Below are 27,472 nucleotides of genomic sequence, written 5' to 3' on the forward strand. Positions count from 1 at the left end.
TATTTACACACTCCATTCAGAGAGAAAAACGTCATAATTAAAACGCTTCAAAGTGGAACGTTTGGCCCCGGAACGTTTAGATTGTTGTGATCGCAGTCGGACATTTTTAGGAACGCACACACAGCTGACGCATGCGCACACGGTACAAAAGCGAGAAATCTCTCCAGCTGCTGTTGTTGAGTGTTTCCCTGTCAGCTGGAGCTCCAGACGCCATTCTATCTGTCTGATATCCATCTGTTGACTTCACAGGCGGTGTTGGGATCATGTTTACCTCCCAGACCTCCTCCTTCCAGGACTCCATAGACGTGGAAGAGAAGGATGACTTTGACAGTGATGAGATTTCTGGATTCAGCCAGAAAACCCAGCTGAACTGCTACTACACCATCTACCTGTACCAAGGCACAAGGTGAAGTGTGCATGGTGTAAATAATGCAATAATGCAATAATGCAATAATGCAATAATGATGTAATAGTTTCATAACTTGATCTAATTTATTTTCTAGTTATCTTATTGTTTTTATGGTTTGTTTACATTCTATTTTGCACAATCCTACAGGACATCATACTATGTTTTTATTTTTTCTCCCTGGTGTGAGTGTATCAAAGTTTACATTCTATGATTCTCCTCTGAAGCACACTTCAGGATGTGTAGTCTGTTCCTCAACCTGCTGACAGTGACACTCATGCAGGTGAAACAACAACTAACCAGGTGATGAGTAAACTGTTAATTGTCGTAGATCTGAGGCTTCTGGGGAAAATGTGGCATGGAACCAGAGACGAGCAGACTCCACAACCAGTCAGGAGGACTTTAGGTAACAAAGGAGCCCCCGCCTACCTTCTCCTTACTCTCAGTGGTCGTTTCTCTTTGGCTTTCACTGTTGTGCATTGGTGTTTCCACGGGCTGCCACCGGACACCCAATCAACATGGAATCAATGCTGTCTTCATTCGTGGTTTTGTTTCTGATTGGTCATCGCTGTACTGCTGAGTTACATGGCCTCTAGGTCTCTCCCAATTTGACCCCGTCTCCTGGGTTGGCACATCTCCAGCTATGTGACTCAGTTGTGTGTTGTGTTGGTTGTGGCTAATGCTCATCAGCTTTCTCCATCTGTTCTCCATTGACTTGAGTGGCTTCCAAATTCCTCATTGTCTCCTCTAACTGCTCGTATCCATACTGATTTTTTCTGCCCCGCCCACAGCCTGACCCTGATCGACAGCAGCCTTCCATCAGAGGCAGAACCTGAGCTGAGGACCTACATTTCAAGGAGGCTCAGCAAAGGCGCCCTGCTGGGAGGCATGGGCAACATCGCCACTGTGGAACTGAGGTGACAACATTTTGCATCAGTGATGCTACATACTAACCAATAGGGACACACAATCAAGGCTTTGTGACAGAACAACTGCAACACATGCTTCAACATCATCTTATAAATAGTGTTTTAATGGGTGATCTGTTTGATTCCATCACAGTAATACAATTAATTCAGCTGGAAATGAAGGTTCAGAGGTGGACAAAATAAGTTGGTTAGCACAAATGTGTTTATTATTATTATTAATATTACTATTATGTATTCTCCCCAGTATCCCAGAGCAGGCAGTGGGCTGCTACTGCTGCCTCCTGGAGCAGGAAAGGTCTCCTGACCAGCCTGATGCTGATGGAAACGGACATGTCATCTGCTTCATGGGCGGCTCTGAAAAAGGACTGAACTTATATCCTTTCTGCAAAGTAGTCTGTTGCATAATACCCTCAATAAATCAACCTTGGTTATCAGCATCATGCAAGGCCCTCCTGCATTAATTGTATACATAATTATTTTCTCCATTGCTGTATTGCCTCCACATTGTTGTAACTTTGTCCAGAGAAACAAAAGCATCAAGTCCTTGACCCAAAACACATTTCGATTAGAACTTGATAAATACGTCCAAGGCCTGCATAGCAGCCTGCAAACCCCAGAGGTATGAGGCTTTAATAACAGTGTGATGAAGTTATATATTCCATTACAATATCAGTGCAATATTGATTTGTGTGGGTGTGCTTGTGTGTGCGTCAGCTGCAGAACCTTGAGACGGAGGTGCGTCCGTATCTGAGCCGGTGGTACGAGGAGTCTGTGATGCACATTCATCGGGTGGTGCAGCTGGTCCAGAGCAACATCAGCTTCCTGCTGCACGCTGTGAGTCCTTCTTCTGCCCTCTAGAGTCCCACAAATATAAGAGTCGAAAGTGGAAATTTACAATGAAAATAGTTTTCTTAGCTAATTATACTGGTTTGAGCCAGAGCAAAGGTTTCCAAGCCTCAACACAACTGCATAGAATACATCCTGATTAAAGGGAATAATGGATCACTGTATATTTGGGGTAACATTTCCTTGAAATGCTTATTTACCATATGCTTTAAAAATACGGCTATCCAACTGATTTAATTGATCATTCAAATTCTTTATGTGCAAGACTAAACTTTTCTCCAGAACAATTCATTTCAGCCATTAAATGTTCTGCACACAGGCTCTGAGTCACACACAAGTGGAGGTCAATAATTCAGATGAGAGGACAAAGGCTGATGTGAGCAGGTGAGTTTAGTGACATCCCTCCTAACTACACTAAGACATCTTTAAGACTGCTAAGAACGTAGAAGGTCTCGTGTTTATCTCCATGTAGTACAACATGTGTTTAACCATCTGTTGTTAAGCTGTTACATGTCTGATGTATTCTGCCAGGTTCATCAAAGCAGCCAGTTTGCAGGGTCTGTCCCAACAAGACCCTACAACAGCTTCTCTGTGTAAGGCTATCTCAGAGGACACACCTTCTGACCTGATCATAGACTGCTCCACCAGCCCCCCCACACTCTCTAACACAGGTAAGTCATGACAATAACCAGATGAGGACGGATCATTTTGTATCTCCGTACTGTCTAAGAGTCTGATGTTGTCTCCCCAGTCAGTAATCGTTTCTGTGATGACTGGATTCAGGCCTTCCTGAACGCTGCCGAGCGTTGTAATCCTTTCCTGCTCGGACAGATTCTGGAGAACTTCAAACTTAAGGTCAGAAAACAGACACGTGGACGGACTATAACATGGATAGAGTGCAGCATACTTTTGTGTATCATTTTTTGCTACTAAAGCACTTTTAAAATTATACTGATTGAATAGAAAACGTATCAAAACCTTTTTATAAAATACCACTAGTCCACAAGATTTAGAAACTGTTGACAACAGCTCAGTTCCTCTTGGCAGAAACACTACAGCATTTTGTTTTTACTCTGCTGCTCCCACTGTTTCATTCAGATTGCTTCCCTTTTTAAAAAGCATTTCCTCCTCTCTACCAACCTCCACTCGCCCTCCGCAGGCCATCCAGGACATGAACAGCCTGAAGCGCTTTGTGCGTCAGGCAGAGATGAGTCACTACGCCCTGTTTCGCTGCTGCCAGTTCCTACAGGGCTGCGGAAATGGGGATGTGTTGCTGCAGAATGCCAGGGCGGAGCACAGCGACCTGCCTGAAGCCTGCAGCATCATCACTGTCCTGGAGGAGTTCCTCAAGGAACAAGCCCAGGCCCAAGCCCAGGCCCAGGCCCAAGCCCAGGCCTGATTCCATTGCAGAACCTAAATTGTGGGGCCGGGTTCTGCTCTTCACACATAACTGATCACCTGTTCAATTCTAAGCATAGCACCACATCCTTTGTTCAACATCGGTTTGCCAGGTAAAAGCAGATCAGAGGGGACATTTTGAATCTGCCGGCTGTTTTGGCAGATTCAAAGTTGTAAATGTTGAGTTTCCTGTGCTGGTACCTCTGCTGCTTCTCAATAAGTGAAACGGCGATCTGATCTGGAATATGAACCGTTAAACACCGACACTCGGCTTCCTTCAATACATGTGTTTATCTTTGGGGCTAATAATAGTTCATTGAGATCTGTAACATCACTGCACTTATCTTATCTTAACAATGAAGGTTAGTTGATAGCTGGACATGCAGATCAGTTAGATCCAGTTGTAGAGTGGCCCTTTCCCAATCTTTTTACTTTTCCACTTTTTGTGTTGTGTGAGTGTTTCACAATACTTTGAACCAAATATTATTACTAGTGTTTTGCTAACTGACAATGATCACAACACATAACTGATCCAAACTAAAGCCTCTACTCATTGGAGGGGAATTATCTCTTACTTCTTTGACATCCAAATGTTTTATTATTATTATTATTTTGTATTTTAGTTGATTGTACTTCGAAACACATTGAGAATGCACAAATCACTTTCATGCATTGCTTGTAACATAGGCCTTGTTTGTGCTTACATCTCAACAAAATACCTGCACTACAATATCATTTTTGTCTAATGAATACTGCGAATTTATGTACATAACACTATCAAGTACTATTAATACTACTAATAGTGTTGTATACACAGTGTCGTTTTGGATATAATTTCCTGTTTACACAAAGCTTAATTGCCTTCAGCTGAAGACTTTATGAGAACGATACATGCACTTTGCGACCAGTTACTCACTACATTTAATAAGCATTCGTTTAGTTTCAAAGGTTCGACAATATTGATACCCACAGAAAAAAAATGTTCTTAACAGAAGAAATTAAAATGTAGAATAAAAGATGATATATATAAAAGCGCTCACAGTAAATGTTGGCATGCCTTCCTTTTATTTTCCTTTCATTGTGTACCTGCAACAAGTGTTGATATTCCATTAAACCCACTAAAGGGTTTTTAGCTCAAACCATTCCCATTGAAACCAGTCCAAAGTGTGTAATACAGCAATACTGTTGATGAAGTATACTTTTAAACCAGTCCTTTTACTGTTGTGAACCATAGTCTGGCTGTGACCTGACCACACTGCAAATGTGTTAACATGTCTGTAGTTATAAATGTCCATGTTGTTCTCGGTCTTGTATAGAAGCTGAAATAAATACGACAGTTGAACCTACTTGTTGTGGCTGTGCACGCTGTCGAGAATGCAAAGCTGACAAACATCTGCACTTTTATATCTGTTCCATGAACACAGTTTGTTTCACATACACCAGTTGGACCAGTAACCACAGGCAGCTACTGTCCTCTGTGTCTGGCCCTAAAGTTAAATTATAGGTGAGTGAGACGGTGCTGCTGCTACAATCCAGTCTATAACTTATGTCCTCAAACTGGATCTCATATCCTCCAGTAGTCCCCGTCCTCCGGTTGGTCCTCTGTGACAAATAAAACCAACAGATGATAAAACATTTTGTTACTTAAATCATTCTGGGTTACTTTGGCTGTCTTTTGTGAGAGAGTGAGAAGACAATGTGGACACGATGGACAGTGACAGTCACATGGAGCAGGATTTACCTGAAGGGCGATCAGGCATCCTCCTCAGAAGAGCGCTCGGGACGTCATAGATGCTCTCTGTGGGGTCTGACATGACGGAAAGAAAAGCACCAAACATGTAAAAACTCTATCTAATTATTATTTATGGTATAACCAAGTATTTAACATGTTAAGAAAAACAGTTAATCTCACTTGGCTGTTCAGCAGCCCTCCTGTAAGAGACAGGAAAGTCGTACACGTCCTCGTCCATGTCTGTTGAAGCGTTGACCTCACAGACCTCTACGGAGACATGACACATGATAGGGTCAGGCTGGACATTTAAACATCATCATACTGTATTTAATGTTTTATAAAATGGTACATTTAAAGTATTTCTAAGCTCATACTGTTTCTAAGTGGTAGAATGTCATAGTCTCCTTCCACTGCATTGCTCCACCCACTCGTCCACTGTGAACCTGAAAACAGAGAAGTTAGAAGAACCACACAGCTGAAACTACAACACTTGTGAAGGTGCAGACAGGTCTGAAGCTAACCATTGTGATGCTGGTAGCTACAGTCTGGAAGTGTGTTTTGGTACAGGGTCTCCTCACGGTCTGGCTCCTCAGAGGGGGCGATGCTCCTGATCTCATGCTGGATGTGTGAGGGGGCAGAGAGGGGCCGAGCAGGCAGCGACTCCATCACACTGTGTGAGAAGATGGGTGCGCTGCTGTTCACCCTCTCTCGCTGCTCACACACGTCCACGCTGAGCAGAAGGGAAATGGTCAGTGTCTGGAACGAGGGGTTCATTTAGTGAAAGTTTAGATCTGACGTGAAGGGGAAACCCTCTGCTCACTCACTGGGTGCTTCTGGAGTCCGAAACCACAGAGGTAGAAAGATGCATAGCTTGCCATAGATGCCCCACCCACTCCTTTCTGAGAACTGCAGTGTCTGCTGCCTACACACACACACACACACACACACACACACACACACACACACACACACACACACACACACACACACACACACACACACACACACACACACACACACACCACACACACACACACACACCCCACACACACACACACACACACACACACAACACAACACACACCACACAACACAACACAACACCCCCACCACCCACACACCACACACACACACACACACACACACACACACACACACACACACACACACACACACACACACACACACACACACACACACACACACACACACACACACACCCCCACCCACCACACACACACACACAACACACACCCCACCCAACACAACACACACAACACACACACAACACCCACACACACACACACACACACACACACACACACACACACACACACACACACACACACACACACACACACACACACACACACACACACACACACACACACACACACACACACACACACACACACACAGGTTAAAGTCAGCGTCAGACTGTGGCACAGATCAGCTTGTGGTTGAACCAGCAATGACTCACCAACACTTTCCTCTTTCCATTTTTCATGATGATCTCAAACACAAAGCGCTTGCTGTCGACTCTCTGGACCTCTCGCACCGACTGAACCTGGTCCAAGAGGACAGACAGATAGATACTTATCACAGTAGAGACAAGTGGTGGAGGAAGTACTCAGATATTTTACTTAAGTAGCAAAAGCACAGTGAGAAATACTCTAACAACTGTAAGTCATAATTTTTAGCATCAAAATATATACTTCTGAATAATATCTAGTTAGATTATATTGAATTAAATAAAATTGTCAAATAATGTAGTATAGTCCAAGCATGAAGTAACATGAAATGTAATTTCTCCAGAACAATTACCTCAAAATACTACTTGACTAAATGCACTTAGCTTCCACAACTGCAGTGTGGTTTCTCATATACTAACATGACGGAGGAGGACTTACTGTGAAGATGTAGTAATAGCCTTTCAAGTGTGACTGTGAAGAGAGCAACATGAACAGAACTTTGTCATTGAGATTCTTAAAATAAAGAAAAGTTAAACTAGCACAGTCAGTTTCTACGAGCTCTGTAACCATCATTCAGTTGATTCAGAAATTTGTTACCAAGCAGAACATCGACAAGAGATTTCAGAGGATTTTCTAAATGAATTACACCAGAGCAACTGTCTACTCACAGCGCTGCCATTCTTCTGTGTATAGAAGAACAAGGTTGCGTTTTGAAGCCTGAACCAATACGTCATCCATCTCAATTTCTACAGATAAGAAAAGAAAAGGTAGATGTTTGGCAACTAAGGTCACTTTTTATAAACACATTTAGTACCCAAAGTAGTTTGTATCTCACCATGGTATCTTTTCTTTTCTGCAGGAAGCCTTCAAACAATAACTTAGTCCCATCCACAGACATGTTATCCCTCGATAGGTTGACTTAAAACAACCGGTAGCATCAGTGTGAAATGAATAACTACCTGTGTGTGTTGTGACTTCCTCCTCACGCAGGCTGACAGCACATCACCCTTTCACTTCTCTATTCGGCTTCACATAAATCCCATTTGTCCACAAGAACCGTTGATCTCACATTTATTTCACACATCTGCTTTTGAAACGACCACTACTGCTATTGTAAAAGGACACACAAACACAACATCAGTGGGTGTAAATGTCATTTATTACAGATATTTAAAACCAATTTATTTCCCTCGATGTTAAATCAGCTGTCATTTCAGCCAATAATAAGTTTACACACGGCCGTACAAGGATTTATTGTAAATGTTGTAAATGTTGGAAAAGAGAAGAATGAGAAGAAACACTTTTATATCTTTAAGGTGGGAGAGGTGCACTGAATGGCTGTATTTAATATCATATTCTGTTGCTCTATGGTGGCTCTAACTTCATAAAAATATAACATGAGGGACATTTATTTAGCTCTATTTGAAAACCAGAAAAATAAAAACAGAAGCAGAAAACCATGATACACCGCCTCGGACAGCTTCGGTAATACTAAATACAAAAATACATGGAAAATGTAAATCCCTCCGTCTGTTTCATGCGGTGCACTCAAAACAGACAACAAAAAAACTGGTTAATAAATTAACACACTAAATAAACAAGTGCATGCCAATCATGACCTTTCTAGTGTTAGATGTATCACTGACACCTCCTGGAGGCGTTGCTTCTGGCTTGTGATGCGTTCTATCGGGTCCAATCCTAAAAATTTCGAAGAATACGTACATAATATACTGCATATACACATCTAGTAATAGAGTCAAGTCCCTTTGTGGTGTTGCTGTATATGGCTGCCTCTCTCTGGTCTCCAACCATCTAACTAATAATACTGACCTGAGACAAAAAGAGGACTGGATCAGCTGAAAACATCCAGTGACTCGTCCTGTCTGGACTAAACTAGACCAACAGATCACAGAATTCAAAGTCAGCATTTACAAATTGAATGTTGGACAAGTGATTTCAAAAGTAACCTGCACCCTTTTCCACACAACATTAACAAAAACCCACACTCTTCATTTTTTTAAATGCATATAAAATGTACCTATGGTTTTGCTCATTTGTTTCTTGCCCGTGTTGCATTGTGGGAAGGGGATGAGGTGGAGTTGGAGGTCTGAGGCAATGTGCCCTGTTGTTTAGTCAGACAGGCTCTTTGAGTCTTTCAGGTGGGAGGGACGGGGCAGAGTCAACAGAGGGGACGGGGACGGGGGGGAATGAAGCCGTCTCACGCCGTCCGATCACCGCTGTTTGAGGAGCGCTCTGTACATGGCGAAGCCCAGCACGGCGAACACCGTGGCACCGACGCTCGCTCTCAGCCAGAAGGTGGAGTTCTTCAGGTCGGCCTGAGCCATGTGTCTGAGAGGAGGGAGGAAGAGTCGGAGAGCAGGTGAGGAGGAGGAAAAAATGCAGCCAGAAAAAGCAGAACATAACTAGAGCTGGGCCATAATTCAATATGATAATTTATCATCTGACAATATAATCATCTATCGTGCTACATAATGAACTGGTCTAAACTGGAGATAAAGAGAACCAACTCAACTTTCCTGAAACTGATATGAATTCTGCTTATGGGAATACCAGTGTTAAAATATTCATCATCGAACAATTGACTATTTATTTAATAAACTACCCAAAAAAATTCCATACCAATATATAAAAGAAAATTATAAAAAATTATTAAAAAAAAAAAAAATAAATAAATAAATATATATATATATATATATATTTTTTTTTTGTTATCGAGATATGAAATGACATATATAGGTACTACTGCTAAAACCACAGTAGGACCAGTCGCCAAATGACAAAGTCACGTGCTCTCTCTGCGGGGGACACTTCCTAAAACCAGGACCGTTAATTAGGAATATCGGCGCCCTGTGATACCAGCTGAAAACAGGAACACATGCTTCATCTGGACAGTTGGTTTAGTTTTGGTAGACAAAGGAAAGGTGTCGGACTATGAGGAGCAGCTACTCCAGAGGCAGAAAACTAGAAAAACAATATAGAACTAAAGGATTTATTAAAACTGGGTTAACAACTGCCCTGCCAAACACAAACACTGGGGAAGTAGCCAGACTACAATAAAAGCAAGCAATGAAAAATGGAAATGGAGACAGCAAAATCAAAGTGGGACTGGCCTTCAGTTAAGCCCACAACACACTCACTGGGACTCTGGTGGGATCTGGAGAGAAAGCAGCCTAACATGCCATGTTCACATCGCTCACCTGTGCTCAAAGATCCACAACTCAATATAGCCACCTTTAACCTTTGACCTTTAACAGAAAATGTCCTTATTGACTTTCTGGTCGAGAGTTAGACGAGAAGAGATCAACATCACTCTCATATCTGTTTAATTCAAGGCTACAGCATGTTAGCTTAGCACAGTCCCCGCACATAACCCACCGAAAAATTGCAATATGTCGGTTTTATGCATCATTTTTTGTGCATATTAAATAAACAACAATTTTGTTACTCATTGACAGATCCAGGCTAGCCGTTTCCTCCTTTTTCTAGACTTTGTGCTAAGCTAAGCTAACCAGCTGTTTCATATTCAACAGACAGAAATTAGAGCTACATTTATTCAGAAAGGGAATAATCATATTTCCCAAGATGTGGATCTATTCCTATTAAGACTCCAATAAGTCTCTCTTAAACATTTCAGGACATAAATATGAATATTACTTATTGCTGTTAAAATAAAGACCTGACATCCTGCTGCTGAAAAGGGAGTCGAATCTATCAAACGCATTCTCTCCGGTCCGGGATAAAACTGTAACCTTTAACATCCCTCTGTCTCTCTGATCTGTTTCTGCCTTTACCTTTCTGGAGGAATTAGCTGCTCAGCGGAGGCCTCCATAAAGACGGACCCCTCCACGGTGGAGACGGCTGAAATCCTCCTGACAGCAGGTAACCCCCCACAGCATCCACCCAGACCAGCAGCCTCCACACTCACACACACTCACACACTCAGATACAGCGGGTAGAGCTGTGTGATACTTCAATATAATATTTTCATATGTGATTAATCTATTGTTTACTTTCTTGTTTAATTAATTCTTTATTTGGTCTAAAAATAAATAGTGAGAAATGTCTTTTAGAGCCTGAGGTGACATCTTCAAATGTTATATTGTCTGAGCAGTGATTAAAAAAATATATATTAACTTTATTACCCTGGCAGACCTGATAATATTCAAATTAATGCTGAAACCAGAGAATTGTATGGATTTTGTCAAAATAAATTATCAGAAATGATGCACCTTTTATCTGTCATTTGAAATGAAATGATCGTTAAATGCCTGAATCTGTACTGCAGTCTATCTTCATTAATATTAATATGAAATTATTCACATTTTCTTGTTTTACAATTTCAAAACATAATCAAAATACTAAAAATAAAATTCAGATATTTAATTTTTGTTTATGGATATTATCCTCTAAGACTATATATAATTGAGATGTTGGTTGAATGATATTTAGTTACTTGGCAGCATTAAAGTCTTCTGGGCAGATGAAATTTAACTAGTATAGATTAATATTTTCTTTAAGTATCAATAATAACCAACAATACTTTAACTTAGCAAAATAATATGAAGTGATATCTGATCTCATCTATAATCACTCAGCTCTACCAAGTCTGAAGAGTCGGGAACTTAGATCACCACCCAAACCTTTAAAGCACAAGCTCAACCATAACGGCACACCTGGTCAAACATCACCGCACGCTTCAAACAATGCCAATCAAACAATGCCAATAAACACACACACACACACACACACACACACACACACACACACACACACACACATCCCAAGTTCAGACTACACACACCACATGGCACCCAGACTGAAAATGTTGAACGATGAATCTCGTCCACGGCGAAAATAAATTTCAGAAGATGTCATTTTGAGATCATTTTCTTCTTTTTTCCTATTTTTCTTAATCAGTTTTTTACTATTTTTGCTGCTGACCCTTAAATATTGTACGGTCATTGTATGGCACTTGTCATATACTTGATTTTTTTGTATTGGTAACAAATTAAAGAGCAAACCAAAATAAATCCATAATGACTGGCACTTTTATCTGCACTTCATTGTCGTTGTTTTTTGTGTTTTTATGTTCATATATATATACACTTTTGCATTGCATGTTTATCCTTTTTTCTTCTTGGACCTCTTTGATTTCTTTGTCTATTTCTGTGTATTAGTGAGGGAAGTAACCGGAGTCAAATTAAAGCGGATTCTGATTCTGACTAAAACTATTTTATTCCTCTGCACAAAGTCTCTTTAGTGGCCTGACACAATTTACTATTGTAGCTTGTAATTTCTTTGACCTATAAAGATTTCAATATTGCACTATGCAAGATGACTTCCACTTACTTAGAAAACCCGTTGGGCAGTCAATGTGGTGTGTCTGCCCCTTCGCACTGCCAAGGCCGGCCCATTAAATATGTCATGCTATTAATAACGCCAACAACTCCCAGAGGTTTAAAAAAGCAGTATCAAAACAAAGGGTTAGTTCTGGATGCACCCTCACAGTGAAGCTCTGCCTGGGTCCATCAACGCCCAACAAAAGACCTCGTTTTATGACATTGATGGACTTTAAAAAACACATATTCCCCAGAAATCTGCAAACCCTCAACACACCATAAACAGCCATTCAAACCCTGTGGTTCAATAACCCCCCCCCTCCTCTATCTAATTAAAAACACCAAGCTCTCAGTAATGTAGAGAAGGACAGATGAGGACCGAGGCATGCCTTTGGTCATCCAGAGAACAGGTGAGCCATGCAACACAGCAGCAGACAGATTAGTAGAGTGTGAACACGTGCAAGAGGAAGAGGAAGAGGGGCAGCCAAAAACATGCGTCTGAACACCTAGAGAGTGGAAGGAAAAAACACACAGACAGGAAATACAAGATAGGAAAAACAGGATGAAATGACCGGGTGATTGGTACAATACAATCAAATTCAACATCAAAAGAAACATTTTTGATTTTAAACATCATTGTGTTACATTTACGAAGTCTGAACCGAAAGGAGAACAGCTGTTTTTATTATAATTAATGTACCAAAACAATGGTCCTTTTCAAAATAAAGTGTCTCCTGTAGGTGTAGACTTCAGTATTAGGAATGGAAATGAAGACAAAGGGAGACTGAAAACATCACAGATAATCACTCAAGCACTCTCTGATTATGGTTTAAGGTTGATGCCATTAAGAAAATGAAGAATTTTCAATACTTCTATGTGATTTAAAAGAAATCACATATGAAACATGCAGACATCGATGAGGTTTTCAGTTTGGTTGAAGCACAAACTAAAAGAGAAAGGTTGGTTTCTCTCATTCTCTGTGCAAATAAAAGGCCCGTTAGTCAAGATTTACAGTTTGCATATCCACTGCAAGACAGGAGGGAGCAAACACCTCAGGGTCAGAGGTCAATCACACTGAACTGTCAAACTGTCCCTAATTCATTTTAACTGACTTTTTTTTAAATTTCAAGTGCTTCATTAGAGGACTTGGTATTTTGTCAGAATGATTAACTGGCTGAACAACATGGATATAGTGCATTATAGTTATTACATTCTAAAGTTGTTGTTTTTACAAATATAAATCTACTCAGAACTATCCAGAGATAGATAGAGATATCATATATCTATATCTATCTATCTATGAATATCTATCTATATATCTATATACACACACACACACACACACACGTTCCTCTGAATGAATTTAAAATGTTTTTCAAGTGTACAACATATTTGTGTGATGTATGGGGGTTAGTATTAGCAGTTAATTTGCACTGCACAAGCAAAATATCATCATGCATTTTTCACACGGGTTCCCACACACTGTCACCTCCCTGGCTAGCAGCCTGTGTGTTAGCTGGCACAGCACGGCCACACTGAACAGAGAGCGGGGGGGCTGGCTGGAGCTGGAGCAGAGACCAAAACACCTCACGTGACCAACGGGTTTCAGGCATATGACAAAAAGAATAAATGAGATCCTGTTGATATGGACGACCTTGTGTTTGATCAGTGAACCTTCTCACTATGTCTACAGTGATTGGTTGACAGGTGACCAGACCATGTGAGTGAATGTGAAATAAAATATTCATCAATAGCAGGAGCACAAAGAACGTCTGCTAAATGATTGTAATGTAATGTAATATGAAATTATATTAAAGTTAGAAAAATGATGAAAAAGGGACATTTTTAAATGTATTGTATCAAGTGGTAAACTTTGGTACACTGGTCCAGAATGCTGGTTGGGTAATATGAAACCAGTATGATCATTTTCACACCACTCCAACAGTAACTATTTTACCAAAAACATAAAAGTTCTTAAATTAGGACGAACACATCTCTTTTTTTTAGGATTTTCTCCTTACTCAGGAGCTACTTTTCACCTTAAGATGTTTTGTAAATCTGGTCTTTGGATCATTTATTCATTTATAAAATAACTGAGTTCGGATTTGTTTTGCTAGTCAGATTGAAAAAAAAAAAAAAAAAACAATAAAAAAATAAAAAAACAGCAGAAACAATAATGTTGATCTTTTGGTTTGAGAGTGTAACTTCCAACTATACAACCAAAGATCGCTCTTTGTCAGCAAGCCTCACCTTGCTTTGGTACAACTGAGAAAAATCCGTGAAAGCCTACGGATGACAGCTATGTGGAAACACAGCGAAGCAAAAGGAGAATCTCTCCAAAAGAAATCACCATAGTATTCTGATTATTCACAAATGGTATCACTACCCTTTCCCTTTTTTCCTGAAGTGGATATGCAGTGTAAACCAGACCTCAGGCGAGCACTGAAGGAAAGCAGAGGAGCTGTCACCATCACCAGAGTTAGAGAGTTTGGGTAAAGAAAAGGAGCCTCAGACACAGAGAGGAGGAATGAGTCTATGTTAAAACTAGAGCTTATTCTATGTATGAACCTGTTGAACATGACCCTGCGCAGTTGGGCCTTAATGCTGCGCAGCAGCTCCAACTTGAGGAGGTTCTGACACAGGCAATATGTGCACCTGTTGGAGGCACACATGCAGCGGAGACGGGCGTGGCTGCGGAAAGACACACAGAAATGCGTGTATTCACCACCACAGAAAGACAACATGTACCAAACAACACACAGGGAGGAGGAGGCCAAAGCCGTACTAATGATACATACTTCTCTGAGCGGAAACCATTTACCTTCACTTCCTCATCTCATAGACAAAGTAAACAAATGTATTAATACGGAAATGTCTATAATGAACTGTCAAAGGTGAATAAACACAAGGAGAGGAAAACCACAAAGAACAGAAGGTATCAGTCACAAAACAAAACATTCTGAAGGTAAATAAAGGACAAAATTCTGTCATTTTTGGTTCTGACCACTGAAACATTTCTGTGACCAATTTCCACCGACAGTTTAAAAAAAACACTTTAAGAACATAAAGTATCGAACCACCAGTAAAAACAGAGGCTTTCCAGACCTTCATTAATAGAGTTTAACTTAATCTACATTAAAAAAGCATCTCAGGCTTGAAGTCCTTAGCTCGGTCGACAGCTTAAAGGAGCAGTGTGTAGGATTTAGTGATCTCTAGTGGTGAAGTCACAGATTGCACTCAACTGAATACCCGTCCACTAACCCCTCCCTTTCCAAGTTTACATAACGTAAAAATATGAAGGGCTCTCTCTAGAGCCAGTGTTTGGTTTGTCCATTCTGGGCTACTGTACAAACATGGCAGTGCAACATAGGGGACATCCACAAGAGGAACCGATCCCAAATACATACACTACAAATATACACTATGGAAAACGTGGATTAGATGCACACAAAGGTGCAGATGGTCACGGTGGATAAGGTTCTTCCACAGAGGTGTAAAGGGTTAACTACAGGAGACCACAAAGAGGTTTTATACTCACGGATACATGGCCATGGTGGTGAGTCTCGTGTAGATGTCTTTGTTGGGTGCCTCGGTCGTGCTGCATGTGAACGGCTGGGGTGGGTGGAGCTTGTGTTTACGGCAGAACTCGTGCGGTGAGAGACTGTAGTGCTGCCTCACTTCGTGCAGGTCCGACTTGGCGGCAATCACCACGCATGGCGTCTTGCTATCTATGAAGTATTGCTGCCAAACACAAACGTTGATTGTTATGCCGTATAAATAGCCTACAAGCCTTGGTGCATCTGATGAGCATACATACCTTGTACACTTTGGCGCAGTATTCAAAAGAGCTAGGATTGTTGATGTCATACACCAGGCAGACCACGTCACAGGCTAGGTCGGCCTCTGACAGGAAGTCAAAATCTGGCATCACCTCATGGAGCTGGGAGTGTAGAGACGAGACAGGAGACAGAGAGTAGATGTAGACATTAATACTGATACACAATCAAGTGTAATAGATTATGTAACAGTAATCCAAAACATCTAATGAGTGAATGGTTCTTACCAGCAGGTACTTCTCCTGACCATAAACATAAGTCGTGCTGATGGCATAGAAGGACTTGTGGTCTTCTCTAATCCGCCTCTGACCCTGTGGTGGACAACAAACAAGGTCAATAACAGAAACCCATCAAGACTATTTACATGTTCAGAAGATGGTTCGTTTACTCCAACTCTGGAAATTGACTAAATTATAAGCAGCTAAATAAAGTGCGTGAATTTCAAATAAAATTAGCTAATGATTCATCTTTTAAATTTGTGTGTCCTGTAATTAAACTGAAAAGTTCACTTGAGACTGAAAATGAATCTAAAATATTGGCCCCATGTACATGAACCCTCTGAAAACTGCAAAGAATACAGGTTTAAAAAGGGAGTTTTCAGCCATGATTTTCCACTGACCTGCAGGTTTTTGCCCAGGAAAGCTTGGAGGAAGCCACTCTTCCCGCTGCCTCTGGCCCCCAAGACGTTGCAGCGGAAGACGCTGCGCTGGGTCTGTTTCTTCTGCAGATCGATGCGCTTGCTACGCGTCACTGACAAAACAGGGAATGCATATTTAGAATATACACGATCAAAGGCCACGTGCTGTGAAATCCATGCATTTCTTTTGTATTAAACTTTTGGCAAAAAGAAAAACTTAAAATAAATATTTAAAATGTAATATACATACTTTAAGAATAACGCAAAGGCAATACATTTTTTTTATCTGTACAGAAACTAGTCCATACAGTGCTGCTAGGCTCAAAAACAAAAATAAAGTTTGATTTCATCTAGATTTCTTACCTGTGATGGCAGCAGCTTGGGACTCCTGTTCATAGATGATAGAGTAGCCAAGATAACCCAAGTACTCCAAACTACGCTGTACGTCTAAATATGTTGTTAACCTACCAAAGAAAAAACACAAGACATGATGAGTCCGACAGCATGAGAGATTTATACGAGCATGACTTTGTAAAAATTTCTGTGCTTTCTACATAATCATGTAGCAGCACCATGTTTTCAGGTTGTATCTGCATAGACGTGTGTGTGAGTGTTTATTAATAGATGTGTGCCACACTCACGTCCACTGGGAGAGGTATCCCTGGTATGTGATCCATCCCTGTTCGTTGGTGCAGACCGTGTGGTTGACATCCGGACCCCAAGGCATGTAGGGAAACACTTTGAACAAGTCCTTCACCTCCTCTGGCGACAGCGCACAGTCTCTGTCCTGGATCACACAAAAGTGCAGATATATTCACTCACAAATGGTAAAATAAATAAAAAACTTGCACAGAGAGACAGAATTTTGCAGAAAAGGGACCTTCCAAAAACAAAAAAAACTGTATCTCTGTATAAAAAAGGTGGCAAAATGTCTAACCACTTACTTTATCATGTTTATCAAAGACACTCTGGAGGAAGAGGTAAGCGTTGTGGTTAAGCTCTGTGGTGCAGTCTGGAGGGATCTTTATCCTGCGATATAGAGAGAAACAAGAACGGAGCTTTGACTGAGGCCGTCTGATTCTGCTTTCAATAGTGACAAAGAGAAAAACAATCTGCCTGAATTACTGCAAGTCATTTCAGTTAACCAGAACAATTCAACCGAGAAGAGGAAATGATATGATATCAAGATGAGGTCATTTCAAAAGTGGAACATTAATACGACTATTAATGATAACATGAAGACGCTATTATGTCAATACTAAAAGACACTTTTGACTACTTCATCTACAAATGTGTGAGGTCTCTGCAATAACCTGCAGATTGCACTTTTATTCAATTGAACATGAGGGCTGCAGTAATCTCGAAAGCCATGAAAGGATTTTGTAAAAGGATTACAAATAATCTGAGACTATTTAGATTATTATTATTATTATTATTATTATTATAATAAAGTGTTTTAGTCAACTGGTTCCAACATCTCAAATGAGAGGATTTGATTCTTTTTTCTTTGTCGTTTATGACAGTAAACTGAATATATTCGGGTGTTAGACAGTTGTTCATATCAAGAAGCAATTTAAAAGAATCTCATTGGGCTGTTGGAAAATTAACCAACTTTTATCATTATCTGACATTTTATAGAATATATATAAAAAAAGATGCTATTGATAAAGAAAATAACCTGCAAATCGTAAGATAAATTAAAGATTCATCAGAAGCAACCTTATTATTTTAATTGAAAAACATGTGTTAGTGATGTACTAGGCATACAAATACTGAACTGACTTAATTTGCTATGCTTTTTAAACCTGATTAGAACACGAGAACTGGTCAACTCATCTTAATAAATTCTCATATCATCAGACATCTGATTAGGCAAAGTAAAAGCTCTGTTCAGACAGCTACCTGGTTCCTGTCTCCACTACACCTTGTAAATAACAATAAAAAACAATAATTATGATATAATATTAACAACACAAATAACCTTTAAGTCTGCACTTACATGGGGAACAGGTACTCCTGTGTGAGCTCCAGGTCATCATCATAACCAAACCTCCGCAGCACAGTCCAGGTGGTCTCGTGTCGGCCTCGCTGTATGAAGAGAGTGTGAAGGAACAGGAAGCCTACAACACAGAGACAATAACAGGAGAATGGATTACAAAGATAAGATAGGGGATCGTTGATGGGACAAGAAGAATGATAAGTAATGATGTGGAAGACAGGAGGAATATAAAAACAGGAAAACAGGAGGGTGTCTGACCTTTGAGTGAAAGTCCGTTGTCCTTGACTCCATCTGTCATGTTCCTCCTGACCACGTTCTTTACGTCCTCTAAGGCCTGAGGCGCCAGCGGTGTGTTGAAACATGTTCTCTGTAGACATACACAACAAGCGATGCATTGACGTGTGCCTTCAGAAAATGTCTTTTCAGGTTTTGTTGTGGCAGAAAACCAATGAAGAGATGCAGTTCTTGGAGTTTGCAACCAGCGGGGTATTTTATTGCAGACAAGCTTACAACAAAAAGTCCAACACGTTCTTCCTTTCAAGATCTCTCTTTCAGCCAATCACGTCTTGTGGATTGGACCATAACAAAGCACATCTGGCCTTTCACTCGCGTCCTGTTATCCTTCTTAAATGTCAGGTCATGGTAACCTCCTTGGCAGGACAAATTATGCTTTTACTGGAAATGACGTTACCCCTGTTTATGGGAATCGCTTGTCTCCCTCATTCCCACAGATGATCTTATCAAACAAGTTATTGGGGTTCAACATAACACGTTATATAAAGTTGTATATTAGATTTTCCTCAACAAAAAGCCGTTTTACAAATGATAAAAACGTTGAAATCATTACCTGGAAGAAGTTGAGCTCGTTGTCATTAAGGATGCCGTCGTTGTCCAGGTCAGACACTTTAAAGATTCGAGTTAAAGACTTGATGCAGGAAGGCTTCAGCTGTAATGCAGAAGAAACATAATCACTTAGGTGGTTGCATGAACCAAAAATCCCACTTTTTCTCTCTAGATATGATTCCAAATCTGATACTAGTGGTCTCTTTTCCCCAAAAAAATAAAATCTGGAGTGGATTTATACTTTTGTAAAGGTAATGTGAGGCCATGGCTTTTTATGAGTTGGGTAACAGGCTCATATTATAAGTTTTTTTCCTTTGACTGGCTGGTAGTGAACGTGGCTAATCAATTAACTCAGAGACTCAGATGTAACAGCGTTGAGGGTTTACTTTGTAGAGCTACAGTTGGACTGAGAGAGAGCCTACAACTGTTTGCCTTCTTGACTTTTACTAAGGACTATTAAGCCGACTACCTCCAAATTAATTTCCTTTTAGGACCAACCACAAACTACAAACTGGGGACAATAACATCTTTGACAAATCCCGTCTCTGCTGGCCGCTTGTGGAGCTTGTGCTCGAGCTAGACGCTGAAACACTTCTAGACTTCAATGTGTTTCCTTTTAGTCATTTTGGTATTTTCACTGAATATTATGACATTTACAATTTACACTTCTGCAATAGGTGTAATCCTGACTGCTATACATTTGGAAACTTTTTCCACAGAAACCATTTTGACATGCAACAGTAGAGAAAGCACACGTGTAAATTATAAAATAATAATGTCTTAATTGCACCTCAAAGTCCTGGTATACACCTTTTCAGGCCTTTTCCTACTGCTTACTACCTAAATGTCTAATCTATAGATCTCACCTCCTTCTCCTCGGGGCAGTACAGGGGTCCGGTCGGGTGGAGAACAGCCTTCTGGGCGTAGTAGAAAAGCTCAGAGATGTTCTTCAGGTTTTTCGCAGAGCACTGAAGGAAAAGAGAGAACATGTGTGTGAGAAAGTACTGAACAAGAACAACACTGGTGGAAACATATTTGCACTTTGTTGGTATATTCTATTTGTTTGAAACACATATTCTCATTCATTTTTTCTATAATTTACTTAGATTCTCTACATATATTGTAGCATAATTTACATAGTACTTTATTTGCATTTAAGCACATTTTTCTTACATTTCTTTATGCCTATATATACGGAATTGTAATCTACGGTACCAATAAAAATATTTTTATTGATTTTGACTCATTATCAGTAACGCCACACGAAATCTGCACAGATTTAAAAAAAAATAAAAAAAAAAAAGCCAATAACCTTTTCTTCAACAACTTCCCCAAAAAACTAAGTTCAATTTAAAACAAATTTTGGTCATTAACGAGCATATTTATATTCAAATAATTATTATTAAATCATCCAACAATGAAGTGCAGTATACATGTATACATATTTCTAACATACTTAGATTTTTAGTAGTTTTTCGATTGCAGACTTTTCACTTTCAACAGAGTACTTTTAAATTGCGGTACAACTACTTTCACTCGAGCAAAGTATTGTAATACTTCTTCCCCACTTATAAAGAAACACAGAGATGTAAGTAACTTATAGACGCAGGATACAACCTGGCCGAACACAGAGCCAGCAGTAAAACATTGATTGTCACATGTTCATACGAGTCCAACTCTCACCAGCTGGATGTGCCTCCTCTCATGTCCTCGTCTCCATCTATCTAACCTTGTAACTGATCCAGCCGAGGCATGACTGAGCCTCTCATGTGACAAGAGGGGAAATTTGAAAACAAGTAATGCTGATAGAGAGCAGCTTCCCGGTGACAACCAGGCCCTCTCAACACACTCACAGTCCATCAGTCAGCAGGCCGTGGCCTCGGAGCGAAGGGGTTCAACAATGTAAATCTATTAATGACTCAGGCAGAGGGTAAGTGGAGTCCGGAGCTGGAGTTCAGCCCGACAGCAGCTCAGGGCCAATTTACTCAAGCAATGCAAGCATTCAGCCAGTCGCTGCTCGTATTGGATTTCATACTTCATCTGACAATTCATCGCTCTGAAGTGCTTCATCAAAACCTCCAAACAGCCCTGCCTCAACGGATCCAATAGGTTTTATTCTATCTGTATATATAATATTTTAGTTATTGTGGATTTTTTAACTTCTTTTTCTTACTTATTTACTGTTCTTACTGTGTATTTACTTGTTTATAACACTTGTCTTGACTATGTTTCTTGTTTGCACTATCCTCTCTCTGCTGTTGTAATCCTGCAAATTTCCCCGCTGCAGGACTAATAAAGGATTATCTTATCTTTATATACGCATGTTTTTATTGATCTCTTACCTCTACACAGGTCTCGATATCCTGGTATTGATTCATGATGGGCAGGATGGTCTCCATGCTGCTGTGTTCTACCAGGTCCGACTTGTTCCCCACAAGGATCAATGGTACCCTGTAGAAAAGACATGCATCACTGCATTATAGAGCTACAACATTCAGTCAATTTATCATTTAGTTGATCGACAAAAAAAATAATAGGGAGCTATTTTGATAAAGGATTCATAGTTCAAGCAATATTTTAAGCAAAATTGAAAAGAACTCTCTGGTTGCAGGGTCTCCAGAGTGAGGATTCGCTGGTTTTCTCTTTTTTCAAACTGAATATCTTTAAGTTTTGGACTGTTGGTTGAACAAAATAAGACATTTGATGAATGAGGGGAAATTATCATTATATTCTGGCATTTTATAGACTAAACAATTAATCGAGAAAGTGGTCTGCTGATGAATCAATGAAGAAAATACTATATATCACTATATATTATTTGCAGCTACTACTACAATATGTTCTCATAATTCCACAGGTTAGCTTTTATCACCTGGATCACATCTTTCAACACAATCATTGCTTAGGTGATCTTATATTTCATATAGTTTGGCATGAGGTTTAGTTAGCATCAATTTAACAATATAAAGGCATAATCCAGTGATCTTAAATTTATCTCTATAACCCACAACTCCGATATCAACCTTGCAGATGCAGCACCATCTAGCTGACGTGACCCACAGGGATGAAAGACACAGATACACAAACACACATCTATTAAAGTGACATGAACACACACCTGCTATCCTTGTCTGTTCTGTCATTTATGAGAGGAATCCAGTGGCTTGTCACCTAAGGGTGTAAAGCACAACTTCAAACACTGCAGCGGCACAAACATTCATTAGAAACACAGATTGATTTTCTCAGATTAAGCTGATGACATAGAAACCATGCTCACCTTTTCAATGGACTTCTTGTTGTTGACCGAGTACACTATGCAGATCACATTTGCCTGTCAAGACAAATACTAATATTAATACATGTGGCTACAGACTTTACAAACACGGATGAGTGAGAATTAAATTAAACCAACCTTTGATATTTCTTGAAACAGCTGCTCTTCTGACTGTTCTGCCTCTAAAAAGGTTTCAAAAAGACACATCAGTACAATGTTATCAAGCCTTACTGTTACCATATATATATATTCCTATTAATGTGGAGAAGTAGAAGCAGTATTTCTAAAAGAGGCGCTCTGTTAGAGGGTCCTTAAAATATTTAGCTACAAATTATAAAATTGTTCTGAATCATTAAAAGATGCATTTCTACAGATGTGGACCATTCACCCAAACAAAACAAGCATATTGTGTCCATTACTTCCACTCTTAGCTTTGGGTCGATAGAAAATCTAATATGATTATAATGTGCATCAATTACTTCCATTATTTTTAACATTAAGCACTTACTGAAAGTCAGTTTAAGAATGTGAAGTTTAAAGATCTGGATTTGGATCCAAATTTGAAAAGATTAGGATTCAGACTATGTTGCTACTGTTTATTTTCTGAATGCTTTTAATGTAAATTTATTGAAATGTAGACTATTAATGTTGTCAGGTTGAGTCCAAATGTAGTTGATTAACATCATCCTCTGTTTAAAAAGCATATAAGTGGTATTACAATGCAATAAAATAGCAAATTCCCCGCCATCGGACTAATAAAAGATGATTTCATGTTATCTTGACATGATTTAAATTGAATTGTGTGTCTGTTTCTAACTATGAAACAGGTTTGAAGTATTTGGGTATAAATGTTTTTTGAATACAAATGATTCCAATGGAGCACAAATCACTGTAAGCATATGCTTAATGTGCATGTTTGTGTGTGTATGTGTGTGTTTAATAGGGTTTACCCGAGTAGTCCACTATGTGTGTGGGCACCCTCTCTGGGGTGACATCCGCCGGGATGGTGATCTCCTCAGCTCGAAGAGGAACCTGGAAGACAGAGAGCAGTGATCCAAACTTCTGACAACAAGCAAGCCTCAAGAAACATTAAATAAGTCCTGTATTTTTTTTTATCTTTTACACTCATGATTCTGATTTAACCAAATAAAAGTCGTACAAATCTACAGCTACCAGGATGATCTATATACTATATCTGATAGGCCGTTGATACATACCTCATCAGGAAACTCCTCACTGACCAGAGACATTATCAGCGATGTCTTCCCCACCTTGGCTGTACGGGCAAAGGGGGAAAAAGGGATTTTATTACAATCTGACATTACACACTTCTTTTTCTCACACCGGGTGTTGACATGTGACCTCTCTAACATTTCTATTGAGCGGTCTGGGTAATATGTTAAGTGGCAGGGCACAGATAGGAGCAGCTGAAGAGAGTTAAGAGCTGCTGCAAAGTGCAACGGTTCTCAAATGAACACTCACTAAATCCCAGCACAGAGCAAAACAACAACACAAAGTGGAAAAATATGGATTTCAAATTAAGACCATGATAGATATATTGGCCAATGAGATAAGATAAGATAATCCTTTATTAGTCCCGCAGCGGGGAAATTTGCAAGTTGCAAGAGTTGCACGTTATGCAAGAAATACTTCCTTATATTTCAATGAGTGTAATATTTTAATAGAATACATAATTTACTCAAAGTCTGCACATTATGTTTTCACCAAATTCCCTCTAAAATTACAAAGGAACAGATTTTATCTACAAAAGAACAAATGCTAGTAAAAACAAGCAGAAACGAGCAGCCAACAACAACAACAACAACAACAACAACATCCACCACTACTATAATACAATATATCATGATATAAGTATTCATATTAACAGACATATATTTCACAGCCATAGCCTGCCAGGCCTTTTGCATAAGAGTATCGTTTGCATTTCGGTTGAAAGTAGTATTTGATAGTGATTTATTAACCAGAAATGCCAAAATAATTGCCATTTTCACCTTATAAAATGTTAGGATTAGCTGGTCTGTTTTATATTTTTGTAAATTCAATACCTTTAGGTTTCTGTCAAAGGTCAAACTGTACTTTACTGAAGGTCAATGGTGTAGATAACAAGTATTTAGGCTGCAGATCTCTGGAACAGTCAGTACCAACTCCCCTAATGTGGCAATGTAGGCCAACCTGCATAGCCATGAGTGAAATATAAATAGTACTGACAACATATGCATGCTTTAAAGAGAACAAACAGACCAGGTGACAGACAGTAAAGTGGGATGCGATCTATTGGCTTAATTCTGTACTAACTCCAGGGTGCTGGGAAAAGTACAGATCTTGTTATTACATAATATTTACCCATATTTCTGTTTTATATACAGTGCATCTTTAGCTGGAACGATTTATCAGAAATTATTTTGAAAAATGTATTCATCTGTAAGGTCATTATAAATAATACAAATAATTGTATTATTCTCTGCTTTCAGCTTCTAAATTGTGAGTATTTGATTATTTTCTTTGTCCACAGTGATAGCAAACTGATTCATTTGGTGTTTTATACAGTTGGTTGAACAAAACAGGAATTTGGAAGACAATTTTTCTTCTGGGAAACTGTGACTGTCACTGTTTTCTGACATTTTAAGTACCAAACAATTATCAAGAAAACAGATGAATCAATAATAAAAATGTCTCAGTCTTAATTTCAACAGTACTTTCATTTCATACTAGAAAAAAACGAACTGTATAATCTTCTATTATCTCACTTTATTACTGATTTATGTTACAGAGTCTAATTAGGTATTCAGGTGCAATCTAATCAAGTCCCTTTACAACAGGGCTGCAATAAATACCAGCTTCATAATGCTTATCATACAGTTTGTGGAAGCCTCTTTCTCAGAATATGTCTGGTTATGAGTAATATACTGAGTATCAAGACATGCTAGTACATGGAAACACTCGTGATTAACAATCATGCACCATGAGATACTATCAACACCAGACAGAAACAGATATTGAATACATTACTATTATTAATCCCTGTATTATAACGCTTATTGGCTTTGCCTCTACCCTGGAGTCTTTTTGCTTTCTCGCCTCGCAGGTTTCCGTAAATCGTGGCTGTACCTGGACTGTGGTCGTGCCTCCTGCTGACACCCACTGCTACAACCATTATTATTATTATTAGTCACATTACTATTAATATTCCCTGTACGATTACGCTTATTGGCTTTGCTTCCACCCTGAAGCCCTTTTTGCTTTCTCGCCTTGCAGGTTCCCATAAATCGTTGTGGAAAGGACAGAGGAGGTGAGGGTCTAAGGACAGAGGAGGTGAGGGTGTAAGGACAGAGGATGTGAGGGTCTAAGGACAGAGGATGTGAGGGTCTAAGGACAGAGGATGTGAGGGTCTAAGGACAGAGGATGTGAGGGTCTAAGGACAGAGGATGTGAGGGTGTAAGGACAGAGGAGGTGAGAGTCTAAGGACAGAGGATGTGAGGGTCTAAGGACAGAGGAGGATGTGAGGGTCTAAGGACAGAGGATGTGAGGTCTAAGGACAGAGGACAGAGGATGTGAGGGTCTAAGGACAGAGGAGGTGAGGACAGAGGAGGACAGAGGAGGTGAGGACAGAGGACAGAGGATGTAAGGACAGAGGAGGTGAGGACAGAGGACAGAGGATGTGAGGACAGAGGAGGTGAGGACAGAGGACAGAGGAGGTGAGGACAGAGGACAGAGGAGGTAAGGACAGAGGAGGTGAGGACAGAGGAGGTAAGGACAGAGGAGGTAAGGGTCTAAGGACAGAGGACAGAGGAGGTGAGGACAGAGGACAGAGGATGTCTCCTGAGCAGACTGGTTAGCCCTCTGAGGCTAACGTGTAGATGCTAACAGTAGCAGCTAGCTAGCTCCCTGTTAGCATAGCATGCTAGCTCCCTCTGCCTCGGCTACTCACGCTCTCCCACGAGGAGGATCCTCACGTCCTTCCTCATGCTGTCTGTCTGTCCTCACAGCAGCAGGTCTCACGGTCTCACGGTCTCATGCAGTCCCGGGCCGCCGTCCTCCTCCGATGACGTCAGAGGCCGTCTCTGTAGGACAAACCGGGCCGATCACTTCCGGGTTTCTCCTCAAACCACGTGACTGTCGTTTAAGACGCGGCGGGAGTCACGTGTCTCGGCGGGTTCATGTAAACGAGCTGTTTTCGGTGTTTCACGGACATCACCGACCTCCAGCTCCCGACGACGGAGGGCCGGACAGGACAAACTTCAGCTGGGATTTCAAAACGCGTTATGCTGCTCCCTGGCGGCAGAGTGTTGTATTACACATTACCCATATATACATATATATATATATATATATATATATATATATATATATATATATATATATATATATATATATATATATATATATATATATATATATATATATATATATATATATATATATATATATATATATATATATATATATATATATATATATATATATATATATATATATATATATATATATATATATATATATATATATATATATATATATATATATATATATATATATATATATATATACATATATATATATATATATATATATATATATATATATATATATATTATTATATATATGGCAAAGGAGAGGAATATATATATATATATATATATATATATATATATATATATATATATATATATATATATATATATATATGTATATATATATATATTATATTAATTATATAAT

At 39.6% G+C, this 27,472-nt stretch overlaps 3 protein-coding genes across 3 annotated transcripts; 1 reads left to right on the top strand and 2 right to left on the bottom strand.

The window, feature by feature from the left end:
• Positions 1-168: 168 nt before the first annotated feature.
• Positions 169-5,067, top strand: c11h17orf75 (chromosome 11 C17orf75 homolog). Its single transcript, XM_054607314.1, has 10 exons — positions 169-406; positions 738-812; positions 1,198-1,323; positions 1,580-1,708; positions 1,894-1,954; positions 2,050-2,169; positions 2,501-2,565; positions 2,713-2,852; positions 2,933-3,036; positions 3,341-5,067. The coding sequence occupies exons 1-10, from the start codon at positions 264-266 to the stop codon at positions 3,578-3,580; spliced, it is 1,203 nt and encodes a 400-aa protein (XP_054463289.1). The 5' UTR covers positions 169-263; the 3' UTR covers positions 3,581-5,067.
• Positions 5,068-5,096: 29 nt separating this feature from the next.
• Positions 5,097-7,681, bottom strand: LOC129098221 (uncharacterized). Its single transcript, XM_054607209.1, has 10 exons — positions 7,619-7,681; positions 7,452-7,529; positions 7,222-7,254; positions 6,792-6,878; positions 6,136-6,233; positions 5,833-6,041; positions 5,686-5,754; positions 5,492-5,578; positions 5,321-5,386; positions 5,097-5,181 (listed from the first exon to the last, which is right to left on the bottom strand). Exons 1-10 carry the CDS (start codon positions 7,679-7,681, stop codon positions 5,144-5,146), a joined length of 828 nt encoding a protein of 275 aa, XP_054463184.1. The 3' UTR covers positions 5,097-5,143.
• Positions 7,682-7,929: 248 nt separating this feature from the next.
• rhot1a (ras homolog family member T1a) lies at positions 7,930-26,967 on the bottom strand. The gene is made up of 19 exons (XM_054607199.1): positions 26,682-26,967; positions 23,950-24,008; positions 23,683-23,764; positions 22,871-22,914; positions 22,736-22,789; positions 22,577-22,629; positions 21,801-21,909; positions 20,325-20,426; positions 19,463-19,561; positions 18,874-18,982; positions 18,616-18,736; positions 17,561-17,645; positions 17,258-17,403; positions 16,980-17,080; positions 16,599-16,729; positions 16,207-16,290; positions 15,961-16,083; positions 15,682-15,884; positions 7,930-9,132 (listed from the first exon to the last, which is right to left on the bottom strand). The coding sequence occupies exons 1-19, from the start codon at positions 26,716-26,718 to the stop codon at positions 9,015-9,017; spliced, it is 1,860 nt and encodes a 619-aa protein (XP_054463174.1). The 5' UTR covers positions 26,719-26,967; the 3' UTR covers positions 7,930-9,014.
• Between the last annotated feature and the right edge of the window lie 505 nt (positions 26,968-27,472).

The sequence above is a fragment of the Anoplopoma fimbria genome, chromosome 11 (assembly GCF_027596085.1).
Source record: "Anoplopoma fimbria isolate UVic2021 breed Golden Eagle Sablefish chromosome 11, Afim_UVic_2022, whole genome shotgun sequence".
Lineage (NCBI taxonomy): Eukaryota > Metazoa > Chordata > Actinopteri > Perciformes > Anoplopomatidae > Anoplopoma > Anoplopoma fimbria.